The sequence below is a fragment of the Eschrichtius robustus genome, chromosome 19 (assembly GCF_028021215.1).
Source record: "Eschrichtius robustus isolate mEscRob2 chromosome 19, mEscRob2.pri, whole genome shotgun sequence".
Taxonomy (NCBI): Eukaryota; Metazoa; Chordata; class Mammalia; order Artiodactyla; family Eschrichtiidae; genus Eschrichtius; species Eschrichtius robustus.
The window spans coordinates 29,137,163-29,159,865 of record NC_090842.1 but is presented as its reverse complement, the minus strand read 5'-3'; the positions used below and the strand labels follow the sequence as shown (position 1 = coordinate 29,159,865).

Below are 22,703 nucleotides of genomic sequence, written 5' to 3'. Positions count from 1 at the left end.
AATTTGCATTTCTAACAAGTTCCCAGGCGTTGACGCTGCTGGTCCAGGAGCCATGCTCTGAGAACCGTTGTGCAGGGGTATTATATTTCTTAGGTTATTACTATTATTATCCCTATTTAGCAGATGAGGAAATTAAGGCCCAGAAAAGTTGAGCCCCTTTGCCTAAGTGAATGGCAGAGCTGGCCAGGCAGCACTGATGTGTTGGGATGGGCCAAGAGTGGCTTATTTTTCCCTTCCTAATGCCCTTTGCTATAGTGGGTTGGCTCAGCTAGGCTAGGGTTTGGGGACAGCAGATTTCGTGAAGAGAAACAGCTGCCGATTTTTCTCTTCTTCCTTATTTCAGAAAACCAAGTCTTTAACTCGAGTGGTTGATGGCTTTTTCTCTCCCCATGACCCTTTAGACCTATTGGCTCAAAAATCATTTAAGCCAGTTCCTTCTGTCATCGGAGTCAATAACCACAGGTGTGGCTTCCCGCTGCCCATGGTAAGAACTCCTGCTGTGCCTCCTTCTGCTCCCTCAGCAGTGAGGCAGCTGTTTGCTTCACACTGGGCACGCCCATAGATTTCACCCAGCGTTACAAGGGCTGGAGCCCATCACCCAAGTACACAGCTTGGGTGTACTTCTCATCTTTCCTCTCTCTGAAGGAGGAGAACTGGGGATTGGGGGCAGCCGTAGCAAGTGTCCACCCTGCTCCTCGTATAGGTTTAAAGAAACAACTCTACAAAAAGTAAGAGAGGGTTGGACCCATTTGAACTTTGTTCAAAACGTTACAAACGATTGTTTCAAATAGGCACTGCTACTACCTCAAAGGTGAAATTCATACAGGTTTAGAAAACTTCAGTCCTTTACACTCTCATGTCCAGCCTTGGTTCTGGTATTTGATTTCCAAGAACGCTCTCTAAGGCAGTGCAAGTTGCAAGATTATTGAATTGTTTCATTCCTTCAACAAGTATGAAACAAGCATTTACTATGTGCCCTGCACTCATAAAAAACCAGCATTCGGCAGTGAGCAAGTCACATGGTTCCTGCTTTTTGCCCGCTTACATTCTCAAGGGGAGAGACGGGTGACATGCAAGATTGAAAGGATGGTTTCAGAGAGTCTAAGTGCTATGAAGGACATCAACTGGGAAGAGGAGGCTTCTTTAGGGAGGGAAGCAGGGGTCGGGAAAGGCTTCTCTGAGGAAGGATCATTTGAGCTGAGGCCTGAATGCTGAGTAGGAGCCATGATTTCGTGACCCTGTAGTTTGAGAAGACCCTCCCCATTCAAAATAAGCTTTTCGTCTGTCCTCAGAAGAGCAGAGTGCTCAATTCTTAATATATCAAAGCTCACTTCTGCAGACCAACCTCTACCTTTCAAGCTGGGGGAAGTGAGGTTATGAAATACAGAAGTGTGTCAAGTTACAAGGCTAGTTGGTGACACTCTAGAATCAGAATCAGAACCCTGAGTTCACTGAGCTGTTAAAGGCATGTTCTGGTAATTACTAATTTGACACATAGAGCAATGTTTAGGGGTAAGTAGGGTTGGGGATTTTTTCCCTCGTTGTAAATGAGACAACTGAGTCACAGGCTGTGGCTTAAGTTAGGTCTTCTAATGCTTTCTGGATCTGTGCTAGAAAAAGGAAGGCAGCTGCTACTGATAATAGCCACACCACCATAACCACTGTGACTGAGTGCCTTCCATAAGCCAAGTGCATGCTGTCGGTACAACTTGCAAACAGGCATTATTATCCCCATTTTGCAGCTAAAGAAACTGAGACTCAAAGTGACTAATGTGACTTTCCTAAGTCTCCTAGCTAGAGAGGAGACAGCAGTGTATAAATTTTGTGTATATAGGCTCTGCCTGTAAATGCTGAGTTCTCTATTTACCTGCTGTGTGACCTTTAGGGAGCTCCGTAACCTCTCTGAACCTCTGTTCCCTCATCTGTGAAATAGGGCTAATGTTATTACGCACCTCACAGGTACACATCAGGTAGCCTGGCATATAGTCTGAGTGCTCAGTAAATGTTAGATATTGGAATTATTCAAGTGGGAGAACAGAACTTGGTGCCCAGGTCTGCATGCACAAGAGGCTGCATGGGTGCTGTCATTCTGTGTGACCATTGCTGGTTGTTTGAGACCATAGGAAATCTCCAAAAACCAATCCTAGTTCCTGAACGTACAGAGAGGGTTCTTGTAGTTAAAATGTACTTATGGATTATTTCAATGACTCTGGGAGAAGACAGATATGTTTAAATATCTGTCATGACTCGTTACCCCAAGATTTTCAGCAGAAAATGTACCAGAGAAATTCATTTGACAAGTGAATTAGTATTCACTTCTACCCCCTCATGTTTTTTTTTGTTTTTTTTTTTAAGTTATTTATTTTTGGCTGTGTTGGGTCTTCGTTTCTGTGCGAGGGCTTTCTCTAATTGTGGCAAGCGGGGGCCACCCTTCATCGCGGTGCGCGGGCCTCTCACTATCGCGGCCTCTCTTGTTGCAGAGCACAGGCTCCAGACGCGCAGGCTCAGTAATTGTGGCTCACGGGCCCAGTTGCTCTGTGGCATGTGGGATCTTCCCAGACCAGGGCTCGAACCCGTGTCCCCTGCATTGGCAGGCAGATTCTCACCCACTGCGCCACCAGGGAAGCCCCCCTCATGTTTTTAAGCTGTGATATTGGCTAGGGAAGGGTCATTTTAAAAATAATTGCTCGTAGCTCTTACTCTGTACCAAGCAGCCCCTGTGTTTTTAACCATCCTCTCTGCAGCCTCACTAAGCTGCCTGCCCCTGCCAACTGCTGGCTTCTGAGACCCTAATGACAAAGGTCTTTAGAAAGAGAGCAGTAAATAAACCACTAGTTTTGAGATTTTCAACCTCTCTTTTAACTTGCTGTTGAAGCCAAGTGGTGGCCTGTGTTAGTTTCCTAGAGCTGCCATAACAAAATAACACAGACTAGTGGCTTAAACGACAGAAATTTATTTTCTCAATGTTCTAGAGGCTAGAATTCCAAGATCAAGGTGCCAGCAGATTTGGTTTCCTCTGAGGCCGCCCTCCGTGGCTTGTGGGCGGCCGCCTTCTTGCTGTGTCCTCACAAGGTCTTTCCTATGCGTGCGCACCCCTGGAGTCTCTGCACTTCCAAATTTCCTCTTCTTATAAGGACATCAATCAGACCGGATTAGGGCCTACCCTACCATCCTCATTTTAGCTTAAAGACCTCTTTAAAGACCCTCTCTCCATATACAGTCACATTCTGGGTGTTCAACATAGGAATTTGGTAGGGGACGCACTCAGTCCATAACATGGCCTTTCCACAGGGCAGCCACTCAGCTCCCACAAGACTGCAGCTATGACAGGGAATGGCTGCCTCTTATCAAATGTGAGGAGAAGAAACTTCGTTGCTCAACCAACCCACTGAGGCTGCTCCTTACACGTGGACCCCTGGGGGCTGAAAGGGTTCCTGCTCTTGCCAGCCTCCCCTCTGAAAGGCGGGTGCCTGGGCCCTCGGGGAGACCAGTTTCCCTTCAGATGACCTGCTGTGCTCACAGAGGGGGCACCTGCTTCTTTCCAAAGGAGTTTCCTGAGATCCTCGGGGGCTCCAACAAGTCCCTCACCCTGCAGTTGATACACTCAATCCTGGTAAGTGAGCCTGACTCTCCAAGATCCATTCATTTCACAGACCTCCTTGGGTCACACACAGGGGTAGCACTGGGGGTACAGATCTTCCTCATTCATTCATTTAGTAGGTCTTTACTAAGCAGAGTTCTGCAATCCCTTATCCACAATCTCAACATCCAAATCGCGCTGACAACCCAAAGGCTTCTTGTGACCCACATGGCAGCCAAAATTGACCTAGACTGATACGTAGCCGTTGGTCTTTATTGTTGCTATATGTTCATTCACTTTATCCCACCATATGTTTCTCTTTGGGCATATTAATATGGGGGCTGGGGTGCTGCCCCGTCCCCCCACCCCTGAACATATCACATAATATGTAGCATATGTACTGAATTATCTGTCTACGGACGGAAAAGTTCTGAATTCTGAAAACCACTTGGGACTAGGGACCCATATTCACTACATACCTACATACCAGCCAGGCACTGTACTAGGTTCTAGCAATACCGAGGACCATTACTCACTCACTCCCTGCACTAGGGATTTAGAGATATAGTTATCCTAGATACTAGGATATAGAGAAGGATTTCTTTCCTTCCTTCCTTTCTTCTTTCCATAAACATTTATTCAGTGTGTATTTTGTGGCAGATTCATTTCATTCATTTTTTATTGAACAAATGTCTCTTATGCATCCACATGCCCCAGAACTTCCCGAGGCACTGGGTGCAGTGATAAGCAGGCACTCCCCCTGCACTTGAGGGACTTAGATACTGTTGCGGTGGACGGACATGACCGGGCACTTTGGTACGGTGCTGTACGCACCAGAGCAGAGATGTGTTCGAGGCCCTGTGGTGCCCGCAGGAGGGAGCAGGTGGCTTCCTCGGGGAGGAAGGCTTTGGAGGATGAATTAAGTTTGTCTGGTTAATGGAGGAGCAGGACTGAGGGGAGCTGGAGGGGCTGAGAGGACCAATTAGGAGCAGAGAAGCGTAAGGAGATCAGTGGAAGAGGTTGGCTGCAGCAGGGGAGGATGCTGGCAGCTGTTTCATGCTATGGAAGGAATATAAAGTTTATTCTGGGGGCTGGGAACAGAAAAAGAGAAGCATGCTTTGACTTCCACTTTAGAAATAGCCCTATGGCTGCAGAGTGGCCCAGACTGAAGGCAAGGGATCCATCAGGTCCTAAGGCTTAGAGGGGATGTTTGGTGAGTCTTGGTTGTCTGGTGATGAGAGTTGGGATGAAGGTTTCAGATATTTACAATATGTTGGACAGAGGAATTTCTCAGGCTGGATTGGAGATGGCCTCATGGAGGAGGAGGCCATTGATCTGGGCCCTAGCAAAGCGGAACATTTGAGCAGGAGGGCATTTCAAGAGGAGAAGGTATCTTGAGCTAGGTCCCAGCGGGTGGGAAGTAGGTGTGTGGGAAGCTGCAGGAGGACCGGAAGGGCACGCAGTCTCTCTTCCTCCCAGTAGCAAGGCAGGAAGTACTTTCCAAATGGTAAGTAGTTTTCTCATGCAGAAGCCATAATTTTGCTCCAGAACCCTAGGGGTCTGCACTGTGACTGCCCAGCTGGGGCTCGCCAGAGGCTCCACATGGCGTATGTACCCCCCTTGGACACCTCAAGCACCGAGGTGTCTGCTGGTCCTATGGGCCATGCAGGGGAACTTGCACCAGAACCTGGACCTGCTGCAGAGCCCTCACTTGCTCTGGGCCTGATTAAAAGCAGTTGGCCTTCAGAGGACCCAGTGAATGTGTCCAAGCAGCATTCCCTGGCGTGGTATACGCTGCCTCCAAATCCCAAAGAAACCTATGAAGGGCTGTGCCTCTGTCTTAGTGGTAGGGGGTTGAGGTGCAGTAACTTCTCCCAGTGTTCCCCAGAGCACCAGACTCCCACGAACATCACCAATGTGGCAGACCTTGAACCTTTATGATGTTTCCCTTCCATCCTCTGGCATTTGTGCTGGGGCCACACTGAAGGACTGAAGACTGGGAGGCAGCCTGGTGTCAGGTCAAAAAAGCATGGGATGCTCTGTTAAAGGACTTGGCAACGGGTTTCAGAGGGAACTGACAGAACTGAAGGCCTGCTCTGTGCCAGGCAGCATGCTTTTCTTTTTGTATCTTGTGTGATCCTCTGAACAACAATTGTTGTTGAACAACAACAACAATAAATAAACAACAATTTTTTTTTTTTAATAGAAGAGGTAACTCCAAGAGACCAACTCGCTTAGATCAAAGAGCAAAGGTCTGGAGACAGTGCTGGTACCAGGAGCAACGCCAGCCTCAGGAGTGTGCAACCTGTGTAGTTCAAAGGGCCTCATGCTTAGAAGAGTCCTATACTTGGTTGAATGTTCTGTTGTCACTATCTTAAAATTCTTAGAGTTTTTGAACAAGGACCTCACATTTTTCACTTTGCACTGGGCCGCACAAACAACGTAGCCAGATCTGCCCAGGGGTGGCTGTTTCTAAAATATTTCAGGGAGGCGCACATACTGTGATTAGAGCATGGGATTTGGATGCAGATAGACTTGTGAAGGAATCATGGTTCTACCACTTTGGACAAACCATTTAACCTCTCTAAACCTCAGTTCCCTCACCTGTCAAATGGGGCTGATTTTGATACTTGCATCGTAGGGTCACTGCGTGGATTAAATGAGACAATGCATGTAAAGCACTCAGAATTTTGCCTGCACAGGCAAATGCTTGACTGTTGTTGCTGTGTGTTGGCTATTGCTGTTGACCTAGATCTCTTGCAACCATGATGTTTTACAGCACATCCCTGTCCAGTATTTATACCTTGTGGCTAATTAATATTTCTACAACAAGCACTCTCTGATTGATACACGAGATCGCTTCCTGGATTTGCTTGGAGATGTGTTCTTTGTGATCCGTGGGCTGGTCACAGCTCAATATCACAGAGGTGAGTCTCCTAGCACCGCTCCTCCTGCAAGGCTGGTGGCTGCAGGGATCCCTGTCGCCTGCTGACTGTCCACCTGCTCTGCCCTTCTTTTGTTTTGTTTATGGTTTGCTGAGAGGGGGTTCCCAAGGCTGTCTGGGATATAGCCCTGCATGCTGACCTTAGCAGTTCCCCTGCCTTTCAGAGTAGGAATGTTGATCAGTCCTTGTTGTTTATATTCCTTCCCCTTCTTCAGGACCATGTAGAAAAGTTCTACCCCTCCATATTTTCTGGGGCCTGGCCCCCACTTTCCTTCCTCTTCGGAAGTGTCTTCCCAAAGATCTTAACTAGAAGGAGTAGTGGAGCAATCAGAAAGAGAAGATTACTCGTGGGGAAGCAAACCTGCCCTTCTTTCTTTTTAAAAAATTTTTATTTTTATTTATTTTTTAAATTGAAGTATAGTTGATTTACAAAGTTGTGCGAATTTCTGCTGTACGGCAAAGTGATTCAGATATATATATGTGTATGTATATATATTCTTTTTAATATTCTCCTCCATTATGGTTTATCACAGGATATTGAATATACTCCCCTGTGCTATACAGTAGGACCTTGTTGTTTATCCATTCTATATATAATAGTTTGCATCTGCTAACCCCAAACTCCCACTCCATCCCTCCCCACCCCCCTCCCGCTTGGCAACCACATGTCTGTTCTCTATGTCTGAGTCTGTTTGTTTCATAGATAAGTTCATTTGTTGTCATATTTTAGATACCACATATAAGTGGAATCTCATATGGTATTTGTCTTTCTCTTTCTGACTTTCTTCACTTAGTATGATAATCTCTAGGTCCATTCATGTTGCTGCAAATGGCATTATTTCATTCTTTTTATGGCTGAGTAGTATTTATATATTTATATATATACACACCCCACATCTTGTTTATCCATTCATCTGTCGATGGACATTTAGCTTGTTTCCATGTTTTGGCTATTGTGAATAGTGCTGCTATGAACATAGGGGTGCATGTATCTTTTTGAATTATAGCTTTGTCCAGATATATGCCCAGGTGTGGGATTGCTGGATCATATGCCAACTTTATTTTTAGTTTTTTGAGGAAATTCCATACTGTTTTCCATAGTGGCTGCACCAATTTATATTCTCACCAACAGTGTAGGAGGGTTCCCTTTTCTCCACACCCTTTCCAGCATTTGTTATTTGTAGACTTTTTAATGATGGCCATTCTGACCGATGTGAAATGGTATCCCATTGTAGTTTTGATTTGCATTTCTCTAATAATTAGTGATGCTGAGCATCTTTTCATGTGCTTGTTGGCCATGCGTATGTCTTCTTTGGAGAAATGTCTATTTGGGTCTTCTGCCCATTTTTTGGTTGGGTTGTTTGTTTTTTTGTTGTTGTTTTTGAGTTATATGAACTGTTTGTTTATTTTTGAAATTAAGCCCTTGTCAGTCGCATCATTTGCAAACATTTTCTCCAAGTCCGTAGGTTGTCTTTTTGTTTTGTTTATGGTTTCCTTTGCTGTACAAAAGCTTGTAAGTTTGATTAGGTCCCATTCGTTTATTTTTGCTTTTATTTCCATTCCCTTGGGAGACTGACCTAAGAAAACATTGTTTCGATTTATGTCAGAGAATGTTTTGCCTATGTTGTCTTCTAGAAGTTTTATGGTGTCATGTCTTATATTTAAATCTTTAAGCCATTTTGAGTTTATTTTTGTGTATGGTGTGAGGGTGTGTTCTAACTTCTTTGATTTACGTGTGGCTGTCCAGCTTTCTCAATGCCACTTGCTGAAGAGACTGTCTTTTCTTCATTGTATATTCTTGCCTCCTTTGTCAAAGATTAATTGACCATAGGTGTGTGAGTGTATTTCTGAAACCTGCCCTTCTTTCCTTTCTCCCTCCCTCCCTCCCTCCCTTCCTTCCTTCCCTCCCTCCTTCCTTCTTGCTTTCTCTCTCTTTCGTTCTTTCTCTCTCTTTCCTTCTTTCTTTCTCCCTTTCTCTTTCTTTCTTTCTTCCTTCCTTCCTTCCTCCCTCCCTCCCTCCCTCCCTCCTTTCTCCCTTTCTTTCTCTCTTTCTTTCTTTCTTTCTTTCTTTCTTTCTTTCTTTCTTTCTTTCTTTCTTTCTTTCTTTCTTTCTTTCTTTCTTTCTCTCTCTCTTTCCTTTTCCCTTTATTCCATCCCCCTTTCCTTTCCTTTTCACAGATATTTTTTATCAAGGGCCTGCCATATGCCTGATACTATTCTAGGCCCTGCAGACATAGCAGTGAACAAAACAAAGACCCTGCAACCATGAAACTCACATTCTAATCAGGAAGACTGAAAACAAATAAACTAGTAAATATAGAGTACCTACTTGTTAGATGGTAATAAGTGCTATACAGTAAAATAAAGCAGGGTAGTGGATAGTAGTGACAGGGTGCTGTGGGAGGATACTGTATTATAAGGTCTATTAAACTGACAGGTAACAACCAACTCTTAAATTTGGCAGCTTGGAGGTCACTTGAGAGGTAACCTTGAGAGGAAACATTTTGATGGAATGATGGAGGTAAAAGTCTGATTAAAATGGATTCAAGATAAAATGGGCAAACTGATCTCTATACTCAATACAATCCCGATCTCAATGAAAATCTCAGCAGTGGTTTTGGAAAAATGAACAAGCAGATTCTAAAACTTTATCTGGAAACGTAGGGGTAGAGAAAACAATCTTGAAAAAGAATTACAAAGTGGAGGACTTACAAGTCACCTGATTTCAAGACTTATCTTTGAGCTATAATAATTAAGAAGGCCTTCTATTGGCTGAAGGATAGACAAATAGAACAGAGTGGACAGTCCATAAGATGGACAGTTAATCAATTTTCAACAAGGCACTTAGATAATTCAGTGGCAAAGGAAATTCTGTTCAACAAATGGAGCTGAAATAAATGGATATCTTAACATAAAAAGTTAACCTCAACTCCCTAACTCACATCATACACAAAAATTAGTTTGAGACAAATTGTAGATCCAAATGTAAAAGGTTTCATTGTATTTTAGCAAAATTTTTGCTTATCAAAATACACTGTTAACAACATCAGCAGGAATGGTGGAGTAGGGAACTTGCAAAGACTGCCCCACCACGAAAGCAGTGGATAAACTGGCAAGGACCGTCAGAATCAACTTTATCAGAACTCTGGAAACAAATTGAGAATTTACAGCAAGCAAGGGAACATTTCATCAAGACATAACCTTGAGTTTCAGTTAAAGAACTTTGTGGCATTTTAACTTACTCTGCACCATCCCCTGCTACCCAGCTAGGTGGTGGTCTTGAAGACAACAGCCCACACTTATAGTATAGGTTCCTAGTACTAGAGGGAGAAGAATGGGCCTTATTCTCAATGAATTGTGGTTGCTTGTTTTGACCTGTGTGGTGGCTCCCTAAACAGCTAAGCTCAAAAGGCTTGGTTTTTGTTTTGCCAAACTCAGAACTCTCTCAGGGGCTGAAGCAGCTACCTGATGGGCATTTTTCATAAACATCTGCAGGTGCCACTAGGGTCCAGGGATAACAAGTCGGAACAAATAATAGACAAGAAGAAAGACTGGGCAATGAGATACTTTGGAGAATAAAGGCTTGAAAAGCCCCCTCATGTTCCTGAGAATCTAGAAAGCCATGTATATGTCCATAGTGGGGAGCATGCTCAGAAAAGGCCTGAGAAGGCCTTAAGCTCTCACATCTGGCTGACCCTCAGGCTCTGCTCAAAGAGAACATGAATGCTAAAGGAACCTAATAGAAATTCTGGCATTGAAAATACAATAACTAAAAATTCACTAGAGGGGAACAGTGGTAGATTTGAGCATAGAGAAGAAAGAATCAGAGAAGTTAAAGATAAATCGATTGGGATTACCCAGTGTGAGTATCAGAAAGAAAAAGGAATAAAACAATAATAATAGAGAACCTAACGACCTGTGGGATGCCACCAAGCATGCCAACATATGCATAATAGGAGTTCCAGAAGGAGAGGAGAGAGAAAAGAGACAAAAATAATATTTGAAGAAATAATGATCAAAATGCCCCATATTTGATAAGAGACATGAATATACCCTGCCAAGAAGTTCAGTGAATCCTAAGTAGGAGAAACTCAAAGAGAACCCACACAGAGACATGTTATAATCAAACAATAAAAAGCCAAAGACAAAGAGATTTTTTTTTTTTTTAATTTTTGGCTGCGTTGGTCTTTTTTGCTGCACACAGGCTTTCTCTAGTTGTGGCGAATGGGGGCTACTCTTCATTGCGGTGCACGGGCTTCTCACTGTGGTGGCTTCTCTTGTTGTGGAGCACAGGCTGTATGCATGTGGGCTTCAGTAATTGTGGCATGCAGGCTCAATAGTTGTGGCTCGCAGGCTCTACAGCTCAGGCTCAGTAGTTGTGGCACACAGGCTTAGTTGCTCCACTGAATGTGGGATCTTCCCAGACCAGGGCTCGAACCCGTGTCCCCTGCATTGGCAGGCAGATTCTTAACCACTGCACCACCAGGGAAGTCCCAAAGAGAAATTCTTGAAAGCAGTAAGAGAGAGGAGACTAATAATGTACAAAGTCTCTTCAATAAGACTAACAAGTGATTTCTCATCAGAAACCACGGAAGCCAGAAGGCATTAGAATGACATATTTAAGGTGCTTAAAGGAAAAAAACCCTGTCAAAAAAGAATTCTACATCAATCAAAACTATAATTCAAAAATGAAGGGGAAATCAAGATATTCCCAGAGAAACAAAAAATAAGGGAGTTTGCTACTAGTAAACCTGCCTGAGAAGAAATGCTAAAGGGTGTCCTTAAAGCTAAAACAAAAGGACACTAGACATTATCTCAAATCCGCAATAAGAAAAAAGAACATCATTAAAGGTAACCACTTTACTTATGCTATGTTTACTTATAATATGAAAGAAAGTATTAATATATTTATTATTTCTAACTTCTCTTTTTTTCCATATGATTTAAAAGACAACTGCATAAAATAGTAATTATAAATCTGTTACTGACCCACAATGCACAAAGATGAAATTTGTAAAAATAACAACATAAAGGGTGCAAAGCTATATAGGGGGAAGTTTTTGTATCCTACTGAAGCTAAGATGGCATTAATTTGAAATAGATTATTAATTGTTAACTGTAATACCCAGGATAACCACTTAAAATAAAAATATGTAGTAAAAAGAAACAGTAAGGAAATCAAAATGGTACACCAGAAAATATTTATCTAACATAAAAGAAGGCAGTAATAGAGGAACTGAAAAACAAAAAGTATATAAGACAAACAAAGATAGGAAACAATTAGCAAATGGCAGAAATAAGTCCTTCCTTATTTGTTATTACATCAAATGTAAATGGTTAAGATCTCAGAAGGCAGAGATTACAGAACGAATGGATTAAAAAAAGTAATCCAACTATATGCTTTCTACAAGACACTCACTTTAGAATCAAAGATACAAATAGGTTGGAAGTGAAAGGATGGCAAAAGATACATTCCATGCAAACAGTAACCAAAAGAGAGTTGTAGTGGCAATACTTAAATCAGACAAAACAGACTTTAAGACTAAATAGTTACAGAGAAATTGTTACAGGCTAAAAGAGACAGAGAAGCACATTATATAAGGATAAAATAGTGAATCCATCAAGATGATATAGCAATTAAAAACCCAGATGTACCTTACAACAGAGCCCCAAAATATATGAAGCAAAAAATGACAGAATCAAAGGGAGAAACAGACAGTTTTACATTAATAGTTGGAGACTTCAACCCCACTTTCAATACTAGAACAACTATACAAAAGATAGACAAGGAAATAGAAAACTTGAACAATACTATAAACCAACTACATCAAACAGAAACATAAAGAACACTTCACCTAACAACAGCAGATTGCATATTCTTCTCAAGTACACATGGAACATCCTCAACTATAGACCATATACTGGACCACAAAACAAGTCTCAGTAACTTTTAAAAAGATGTAAATCATACAGAGTATCTTTTCCAACCACAGTGGAATGAAGTTAGAAATCAATAATGAAAGGAAATCCGGAAAATTCACAAATATTTATAAATTAAATGGCACTTTTTTATAGTTTAGAAAATTGTGGCAAAATATGCATAACAAAAATTTTACCATTTTAATAATTTTTAAGTGTACAGTTCAGTGGAATTAAAGTTCATTCACATTATTGTGCAACCATGCCACTGTCCATCTCCAGAACATTTTCATCATCCCAAATTGAAACTCTGTACCCATTAAAAAATAACTCCCCACTCCTTCTGTCTCTATGAATTTGACTGTTCTAGGCACTTCATATAAGTTGAATCATATAATATTTGTCCTTCTGTATCTGGCTTAATTCACTTAGTGTAATGCCTTTAAAGTTCATCCATGTCATATCATGTATCAATTTCATTCTTTTCTAAGACTGAATAATATTCTGTTGTATGTATATAACACATTTTGTTTATCCATTCGGCCATCAATGGACATTTGGGTTGTTTCCACCTTTGGTTGTTGTGAATAATGCTTCCATGAACATTGGTATACAAATATCTGTTCAAGTTGCTGCTTTCAGTTCTTGGGGTGCATACCCAGAGGTGTAATTGCTGGATCATATGGTTATTCTATGTTTAATTTTTTGAGGAACTGTCCTATTGTTTTCCACAGTGGCTGCACCATTTTACATTGTGCATTTATAATGCACAGGGTTCCAAGTTTTCCACATTTTTACCAATACTTGTTATTATCATTTTTAAGTAATAGCCATTCTAATAGGTGTGAAATGGTATCTTATTGTGGTTATGATTTGCATTTCCCTAATAATTAGTGATGTTGTTGATATCAAATATCTTTTCATGTGCTTATTACCCATTTGTATATATTCTTTGGAGAAATGTTTATTAAGTTCTTTGCCTATTTTTGAATTTAGCTGGTTTTTGTTGTTGTTGCTGAGTTTTAGGAGTTCTTTACATATTCTAGATACATTAATCTTTTATCAGATAAATGATTTGCAAACATTTTCTCCCATTCTGTGGATTGCCTTATTATTTTGTTGATAGTGTGCTTTGCTACAAAATAGCTTTTAAACAACAAACTCTTAAATAATCAATAGGTCAAAGAAGAAATCACAGGGAAAATCAGAACATACTTTGAGATGAATGAAAACAAAACCACAAGATACTGAAACTTATGGAGCATGGTGAAAACAGTGCTTAGAGAGAAATTTATAGCTGTAAGTGCATACATTAAAAAGAAAAAAAGATCTCAAATCAATAACCCAACCTTCCACCTTAAGGAACAAGAAAAATAAGAGCAAAGTAAATCCAAAGCAACCAGAAGGAAGAATATAATAAAGATTAGAGCAGAGATAAATGAAATAGAGTATAAAATCAATAGAGATAATGGATGAATATAAAATTTGGTTCTTTGAAAAACAACAGAGACTTCCCTGGTGGCACAGTGTTTAAGAATCCGCCTGCCAATGCAGGGGACACAGGTTTGATCCCTGGTCCAGGAAGATCCCACGTGCCGTGGAGCAGCTAAGCCCGTGTGCCACAACTGCTGAGCCTGCTCTCTAGAGCCTGTGAGCCACAACTACTGAAGCCTGCACACCTAGAGCCCATGCTCTGCAATGAGAAGCCACCGCAATGAGAAGCCCACACACCTCAACGAAGAGTAGCCCTCGCTCGCTGCCACAACTAGAGAAAGCCTGAGCACAGCAACGAAGACCCAACGCAGCCAAAGATAAAAGTAAATTAATTAATTAAAAAAATAAAAATAAAAGAGTGTTTATTGAAAAAAAAATAAAAGAAAAACAACAAAATTGACAAACTTTTAATCAGACTGACCAAGAAAGAAAGAAGACTCAAATTAGAAATGAAAGTGGGTGCATTACTACAGACATTACAGAAATAAAAAGGATTATTATGAACAGGTGTATGGCAACAAATTAGGTAGATGAAATTGAGAAATTCCTAGAAACACAAAAACTACAAAAACCAATTCAAGAAGAAATAGAAAATCTGAATATACCTGTGACAAAAGAAATTATTGAATCAGTAAGCAAAAACCTACCAACAAAGGAAATCCCAGGACCAGTTGTCTTCACTGGTGAATTCTAGCAAACATTTAAAGAAGAATTAAAACCAGTCCTTCTCAACCCTTTCAAAAAAGTGAAGGAGGAAGGAATACTTCGTAACTCGTCCTATGAGACCAGTAGTACCCTGATAGTAAAGCCAGACAAAGACATCACAAGAAGAGAAAACTATAGACCAATATCCCATATGAGCCTAGTTGCAAAAATCCTCAACAAAATCCTAGCGACTGAATCTAGCATATTAAAAGGATTGTATACCATAATCAATTGGGATTTATCCCAGGAATATAAGCATGGTTCAATATATGAAAACCAATCAATATAATATACCTTATTAATAGAATACAGGAAAAAACACACAATTATCTTATTAGATGGAGAAAAAGCATTTGACAAAATTCAACACACATTCATGATGAAGACACTCAACAAACTAAGAATACACAGGACCTTGTTCAAACTGATAAAGGACTTATGTGAAAAACCCACAGCTGATATCTTACTTAACGGTGAAAGACTGAAATCTTTCCCTAAGATCAGGAACAAGATAAAGATGTTTCCTCCCACCATTTCTATTCAAGTTCTAGCGAGGACAAATTAAAAGGAATCTAAATTGGAAAGAAAGAAGCAAAACTGTCTCTATTCACAGATGGCATGATATTATGTGTAGAAAATTCTAAAGAATGCACAAAAAACCATGAGAGTTAATAAATTCAACAGAGTTTCAGGATACAAGATCAGCATACAAAAGTCGGTTTTATTTCTACACACTAGCAGTGAACAATCAAAAAATGAAATTAAGAAAACAACTTCATTTAGAATAGCATCAAAAAGAATAAATTACTTAGAAATTAATATAACCAAGGAGGTACAAGATATGTGCACTGAAAACTATAAAACATTGCTGAAAGAAATGAAAGAATAAATGGTTTGGAAGATTTAGATTTAAGATGGCAATACTCCCAAATTTAATGCAACTCCTATCAAAATTCTGACTTCTTTTTTTGCAGAAATGGACAAGCTGATCCTAAAATTCATATGGAATTTCAGGGGACCCAGAATAGCCAAAATAATCTTGAAAAAGAACAAACCTGGAAGACTCATATTTACTGATTTTAAAACTCACTTACTACAAGCCAATGGTAATCAAGGTGGTGTGCTACTGGCATAAGAATAGACAAACAGATCAATGTCCAGAAATAAACCTATACATATCTATGGTCAACTGATTTACACAAGGCTGCCAAGACTATTCAATGGGGAAAAAATAGTCTTTTCAACAAATTGTGCTGGGACAACTGAATAACACATGCAAAAGAATGAAATTGAACCCTACCCTCACACCATAATCAAAAATTAACTCAAAATGGTTATTTGTAGTGAGGTGGATGGACCTAGAGACTGTCATACAGAGTGAAGTTAAGTCAGAAAGAGAAAAACAAATACCGTATGCTAACACATATATATGGAATCTAAAAAAAAATGGTTCTGAAGAACCTAGGGGCAGGACAGGAATAAGGACACAGACATAGAGAATGGACTTGAGGACATGGGGAGGGGGAAGGGTAAGCTGGGACGAAGTGAGAGTGTGGCATGGACTTATATATACTACCAAATGGAAAATAGATAGCTAGTGGGAAGCAGCCGCATAGCACAGGGAGATCAGCTCGGTGCTTTGTGACCACCTAGAGAGGTGGGATAGGGAGGTTGGGAGGGAGACGCAAGAGGAAGGAGATATGGTGATATATGTATATGTATAGCTGATTCACTTTGTTATAAAGCAGAAATTAACACACCATTGTAAAGCAATTATACTCCAATAAAGATGTTAAAAAAAAAAAATTAGCTCAAAATGGATCAGAGACCTAAATGTAAGAGCTGAAACTGTAAACTTCTTAGAAGAAAACAGGGTACATTTCCATAACCTCAGATTTGGCAATGGATTCTTAGATATAACACCAAAAATATAAACAAAAAAGAAAAAAATTGGGCTTCATCAAAATTAAAAATTATTGTGCATTAAAGGACAATATAAAGAAAGTGAAAAGAAAACCCACAGAATGGGAGAAAATATTTGCAAATCATATATCTGATAAGGGTCTATTATTCAGAATATATAAAGAACTCTTACAAGTAAAAAAACAAACAAACAAAAAGCCCAAACAACTCAAATAAAAATTGGGCAAAGGATTGAATGGACATTTTTCCAAAGAAGATATACAAATGGCTAATAAGCACATGAAAAGATGATCAACATCATTTGTTATTAAAGAAATGAAAATCATAACTACGAGATACCACTTCACATCCACTAGAGTAGCTACAATAAGCAAATAAACAAAAAACAACAACAACAAATCCAGAAAATAACGTGTTGTTGAGAATGTGGAGAAATTGGAACACTCATACTGCTGATGGGAATGTAAAATGGTGTACCCATTGTAGAAAACAGTTCGGCTGTTCCTCAAAAAATTAAACGTAGACATATCAACAACCCAGCAAGTACACTCCTAAGCAACTATACTCCAATAAAAACTTTTTAAAAATAGGTGGTCAAACAAAAATCTTACATGAGTGTTCATAGCAGCCTAATTTATGGTAGCCAAAAAGAAGTAACAACCCAAATGTCCATCAATTGGTGAATAGATAAACAAAAGGTGGTGTATATATATACAATGGATTATAATTTAGCCATGAAATATTGATACGTGCTACAATATGGATGAACCTTGGAAAAACTGCCAAGTGGAAGAAGCCCATAAAAGGCTATATGTTGTGTGATTCTATTTATGTGAAATGTCCAGAGTAGGCAAATCTATAGCACCATAAAATTTCCAAGGGCTAAGGGGAGGGGTGAGTGAGGGAATGACTGCTTGAATGGGTCTGGGTTTCTGTCTGAGGTGATGAAAATGTTCTGGACCTAGATAGTGGTGATGGTTGCACAACATTCTGAACGTACTAAAAGCTGCTGAATTACACACTTTGAAATTGTTAAAATGCTGACTTTTATGTTGGTGAATTTTTAAAAATTACTGTGAAGAAAATGCAAAAGCAAGCCACAGACTGGAAGAAAATATTCACAATACAAATCTGACAAAAAATTCATATCCAGAATAGAAGAACTCTTACAGTTCAGTAATGAAAAGACAAATAATCCAATTACAAATGGGTAAAAGGCTTGAAAAGACACTTCACTAAAGAGGATGAATGAAAGCAAAAAGCACATGAAAAGGTGCTCGACATTATTTGTCATCAGGGAAATGCAAAGTGAACCCAAAATGAGGCAACCATTTTTACACCTGCTAAAATGGCTAATATTAAAAACTCAAACCATATACCAAAAAGTATTGCCAAGGATGTGGAATGTTCAGAACTTCTGGTGGGAATATGAAATGGTTACAATCACCCTGGAAAACTGTAAGTTTCTTATAAACATACACCTACCCTGTTACTCAACCACAGAAAAGACTTGTATATGGATATCCACAGCAGCTTTAATCATAATAGCCCAAGATTGGAAAGAACCCAAAATGTCTATCATCAGATGAATGGATAAGTAATTTATGGTATATTCATGCAGTAGCTTACTACTTGGTGATTAGGAGTCAATTATTGATACAGGCAAAACATGGATGAACCTCAAAAGCGTTATGCTGAGCAAAAGAAGCCAGATACAAAAGAGTACATATTGTGTTATTCCATACAGAGTTCAAGAACAAACAAAATTAATCAATTGTGATAGGAATAAAAACTTTGGTTTTCTCTTGGTAGAGTGACTAGAAGGAGATACAAGGGAACTTTTGGGGCGATGGAAATGCTCTGTATCCTGCTTGGGGTGGTGTTTACATGAACGTGCATGCATTTGTAAAAACTCATCAAAATGTACACTTAAAATCTGTGCTTTTTATTGTCCATACTTGATACGTCTATTAAAAGAGAAAATGAGAGGAAAGGAAGCAGAGATAATAAGGCAACTGCACTGCAAGTCTTGCTAGAAGGGATTTAGAGAAATAAGCCAGTAACTGGAGGGGAAGTTGAGACCAAGAGTATGTATTGATATGTTTGTGTGTGCTTCTGTGTGTGTGTGCCCATATGTGTGTGCACACGTGTGTGTGCTTTAATGAGAGACTCTGTAAGCATGTTTGCTACTGATGGTGATGATCCAATAGAGAAAAACTGTTGATGCAGAGAAAGAGGGGAAATTACAGAGCAAAGACCTTTAGAAGAGAGGTGAAGAAACATAGGATGCAGCAGAGCATCTTGGTAGCAGGAAATAATTTTGTTCTGTTTTCCCCAGACAGTTGAACCAGGGTCAAACAAAGGAAGTCACAAGGAGGTAGATCTCGGATCAGTATAAAGGGTTTTTTTTTGAGAAGTAGTACTGTTGCCCTCTCAGGCCGCCCTGAGGAGTAGTGAGTTCTGTCTCCAGGGGCATGAGGGCCACTGTAGCAGGAAACACTAGCCTCACATTGTCTCTGGGCTGTTCCACCCACGAGTCTGTGGATCCCAGACTAGATGGACGGAAATGCAGGGCCAGCCCCTACTGCCCCCTGCATGCATGCCTGCCACAAACCCTTCCTACCTTTCCACAGATGCTGGTGCACCTGTCTACTTCTATGAGTTTCAGCATCGGCCCCAGTGCTTAAAGGATAAGAAGCCGCCTTTTGTCAAAGCTGATCACACTGATGAAATCTGCTTTGTCTTTGGAGGTGCCTTCCTGAAGGGCGACATTGTCATGTTTGGTAAGAAACTGGCTTCAGGGGCTCCTGCTCTTGCAGGAACATGAGCTTGGGATGAGTTGGGGAGAAGATGAGAATCTCCACTGTTAGCACGAAGCCTCACCAACCGCAACACTATGCAGGGGATGGGAGGACTGGCAGGGTGGTTTACAGACACAACCTTTCCCTGGAGAATGTCTCCACTCGTAGTTTCAGAAAAAGGGACCATGAAAAAGAGGGGCCAACATTTGCTTGATGAGTGTTTTTCTCTGGACTAAAGCCTATAGGGGTGGGCACTTGGGGGCACTCATGCAATCTGATTTTTTGGGGAAAAAAAAACAAAAACCACTTACTTCCTTCTCTTTGACACCTGGTCTCACCCTCCCTGCCCTTCCCAGAGCTCCCGTGAGGCTACCACCCAGGGCTTTCAAAGGCAAGAACCACATTTTTCATAATTGCAGCTGAAAGTGGTCTGGATCCAGGTGATCTAATGTAAATGCTTGTGAACTGTTTCTGGTGAGGTTAGCTCATTTATTCCTGAATTCATGACCTGTTCGGTGCCTAAAATAATAAGCCAATCAGATGAGGTTATCAAAATTTAAAAAACCATAGGAACTACATACAGGAGTTATGACTAAACTATTTAGTTAAAAAACTGCACAATATAGGCTCTTAACCAGTTCATGCTAGCCTCTCCGTGAAAAGGACAGAACCTCTCCTCTAGAGTGTGTCTGTGCATTGTGGTTTGTTCATTGTTCTATTTATTCTTTCTTATCTTATAATGCCAATAATAACAGAACTACCTCCTAGGTTGTCATAAGGATTAAATGAAACAATTCTCATAAATCATATGGTGAGTGTTTAAGAAATATTACTATTATTATTACTCAGTAACCATCACTGAACCTGTACTATGTGACGGGCACATGGACTCTCAAAAATGGAAAAAATGAACAACATATGTATGTATCAAAGGGTTAAATTCCTTGATATCTAAAGAGCTCATAAAATCAATGAGAAAAACACAACCCAGTCAAAAACTGGGTAACAGATATAAATAGTTTATGGAAAGGGAAACATGTGGCTTTTAAACATAAAAATCCATTCAACCTCGCTCATAGCAAAGAGGATTAAAAACTAACCTTGACCAAGGACTCATTTTTCATAGATCAAGGTTGGGAAGAACATTTTACATAATGTATTTGAGCAGGTGGGGGAAAATTGACAACCTCATATGTCAATGGAAAACTCTATCAAAATTTAAAATGCATGGGGCTTCCCTGGTGGCGCAATAGTTGAGAATCTGCCTGCCAATGCAGGGGACATGGGTTCGAGCCCTGGTCTGGGAAGATCCCACATGCCGCGGAGCAACTGGGCCCACGAGCCACAATTACTGAGCCTGCGCGTCTGGAGCTTGTGCTCCGCAACAAGAGAGGCCGCGACAGTGAGAGGCCAGCCTACCACGATGAAGAGTGGCCCCCGCTTGCCACAACTGGAGAAAGCTCTTGCACAGAAACGAAGACCCAACACAGCCATAAATAAACAAATTAATTAATTAATTTAAAAAAAATTTTAAATGCATGTAGTTTTTAGCCCAGCAATTCAACTTCTGGGATTTTTTGTGCAATTATACTTCCACATGTGCAAAAATATACACACACACACACACTAAAACATTGCTTTTACGAGCAAAAGATTGAAAAAAATGTCAAGACCCATCAATACAGTACTGGATACATGAATTATATATTTACATATATATATTTATGTATTATATATTTATAGAGCAACAAAGAACAGTAAATTGAAGGTTTATAGGCAGCAATGTGGAACTAACTCCTGGATACAATTTTAGTGAAAGAGAAAGATGTATAATGTGTGTCTACTATAGCACCAAGTGTGTTAAAAGTGTCTGCTTAAACCCTCATGCACGTCTAGACTCCTTCGGAAGTGCGCTCAAGAATGTGGTAACAATGGTTGCCTCTGAGGCTGGTAACTCGGTGACTAGAGGGAAGAGACAGGGAGAAACTTACTTTCATTAGATATACTTCCTGCATTTTGAATTTTGTGCTTTAAGCAGTGTTACATTTTCAAATAAAGAAGTACAATAATTGATTGATTGATCTAGAGAGAGAGGTGGTCTCTGTCCCCAACGAACTTGCAGTCCCGTGGAAAGGGCAGGAAGAGCATTGGATGGTCAGGGAAGATGTGTGTTCAGCCTCCACCATTTGGAACCATGATTCCTCAGGCAAGTCAGTATCTGCAAATACATGATGAGTGCAGTGACTTGGTAGGCTGTTAAGGATGAAATGGGAGGAAATGTGTGAAAGTGATTCATCCAACGTGAGGCCCCTTGGGCTTCTGGCGAATCATTGTGAGAGCGGGATTTTGTGCTTATCTCCTTCAGAAGGAGCTACAGAGGAAGAGAAACGGCTGAGCAGGAACATGATGAGATATTGGGCTAACTTTGCTCTGACTGGGTAAGTGAACCTCCCAGCTTCCTCCATAACCAGGTGTTTGAGGATGAAAACTCTCACCGGGTGTTTGAGGCTGAAAATCTCTCACTTCCAGGAATCCTAATGGGGAAGGCCTGCCCCTGTGGCCGGCCGACGGTCAGACTGAGGAATACTTACAGCTGGACTTGAACATGAGCATGGGACAGAGACTGAAAGAGCTGGAGCTGGAGTTTTGGACAGACACCTTCCCCCTGATGATGTCCTCTTCCGGAACTCTCCTTGCTTCTCTTTCTTTCTTAACCTTCCTTTCTCTGCTCCTGCCTTTCATTTTCTCTTTTGCTCCTTGACAGGTTATCTTTGTGTGATTCTGGTTTTCCTTCTCCTTCTGCGGTTTCTCCCACAATCATTAGCTTCATCTGTGTTTAGCTACTTTATGGAATCAACTGCTTTAGCTGATGTTTTGGGAACTTGGGGATGATCCTTAAAGAATTATTTTCAACATCAAAAAATGCAATTTGCCTTGGAAAGCTACCAGATTTGTTCAATAAATCGCAGGAGTGCTGGCCTATTAGTTGGCATCATAATGATCTTGTTACTCATATAAAATAAAATAAGAATGCAAAATATGTACAGGGAACAGAATTTAATTATGGGCTGAAAACTCTCTCCCTCTACGCCAGCATCCAAGATGAAGTGAACTTTCTAACATGTCTTGGTGTGTGTTATCTGAATTATGAGTCCTCCAACCCCCATCTAGGTGGGTTTTAGCCACGAACCAAGCATGGATGTCCTGAACATCACTGCCTTGAACTGGCTCTCTTCTCTGGCTCAGGAGATATGTCGGGGAGAGGGACATACCAGAGACCCTGCTCAGAAATGGAAACCAGACGTCCTCCAAGTTCTGGAATGCAGAAGTCAAACAC

General features: G+C 40.6%; 1 protein-coding gene across 1 annotated transcript in view; it reads left to right on the top strand.

The window, feature by feature from the left end:
• Nucleotides 1-22,164, top strand: part of CES5A (carboxylesterase 5A) — a 33,541-nt gene extending 11,377 nt beyond the window's left edge. The window contains 6 exon segments of the mRNA XM_068527298.1: nt 344-499; nt 3,560-3,613; nt 6,360-6,507; nt 19,199-19,348; nt 21,732-21,804; nt 21,896-22,164. Coding sequence (XP_068383399.1) covers nt 344-499; nt 3,560-3,613; nt 6,360-6,507; nt 19,199-19,348; nt 21,732-21,804; nt 21,896-22,127 — 813 coding nt within the window. The 3' untranslated portion in view covers nt 22,128-22,164.
• Nucleotides 22,165-22,703: the final 539 nt, after the last annotated feature.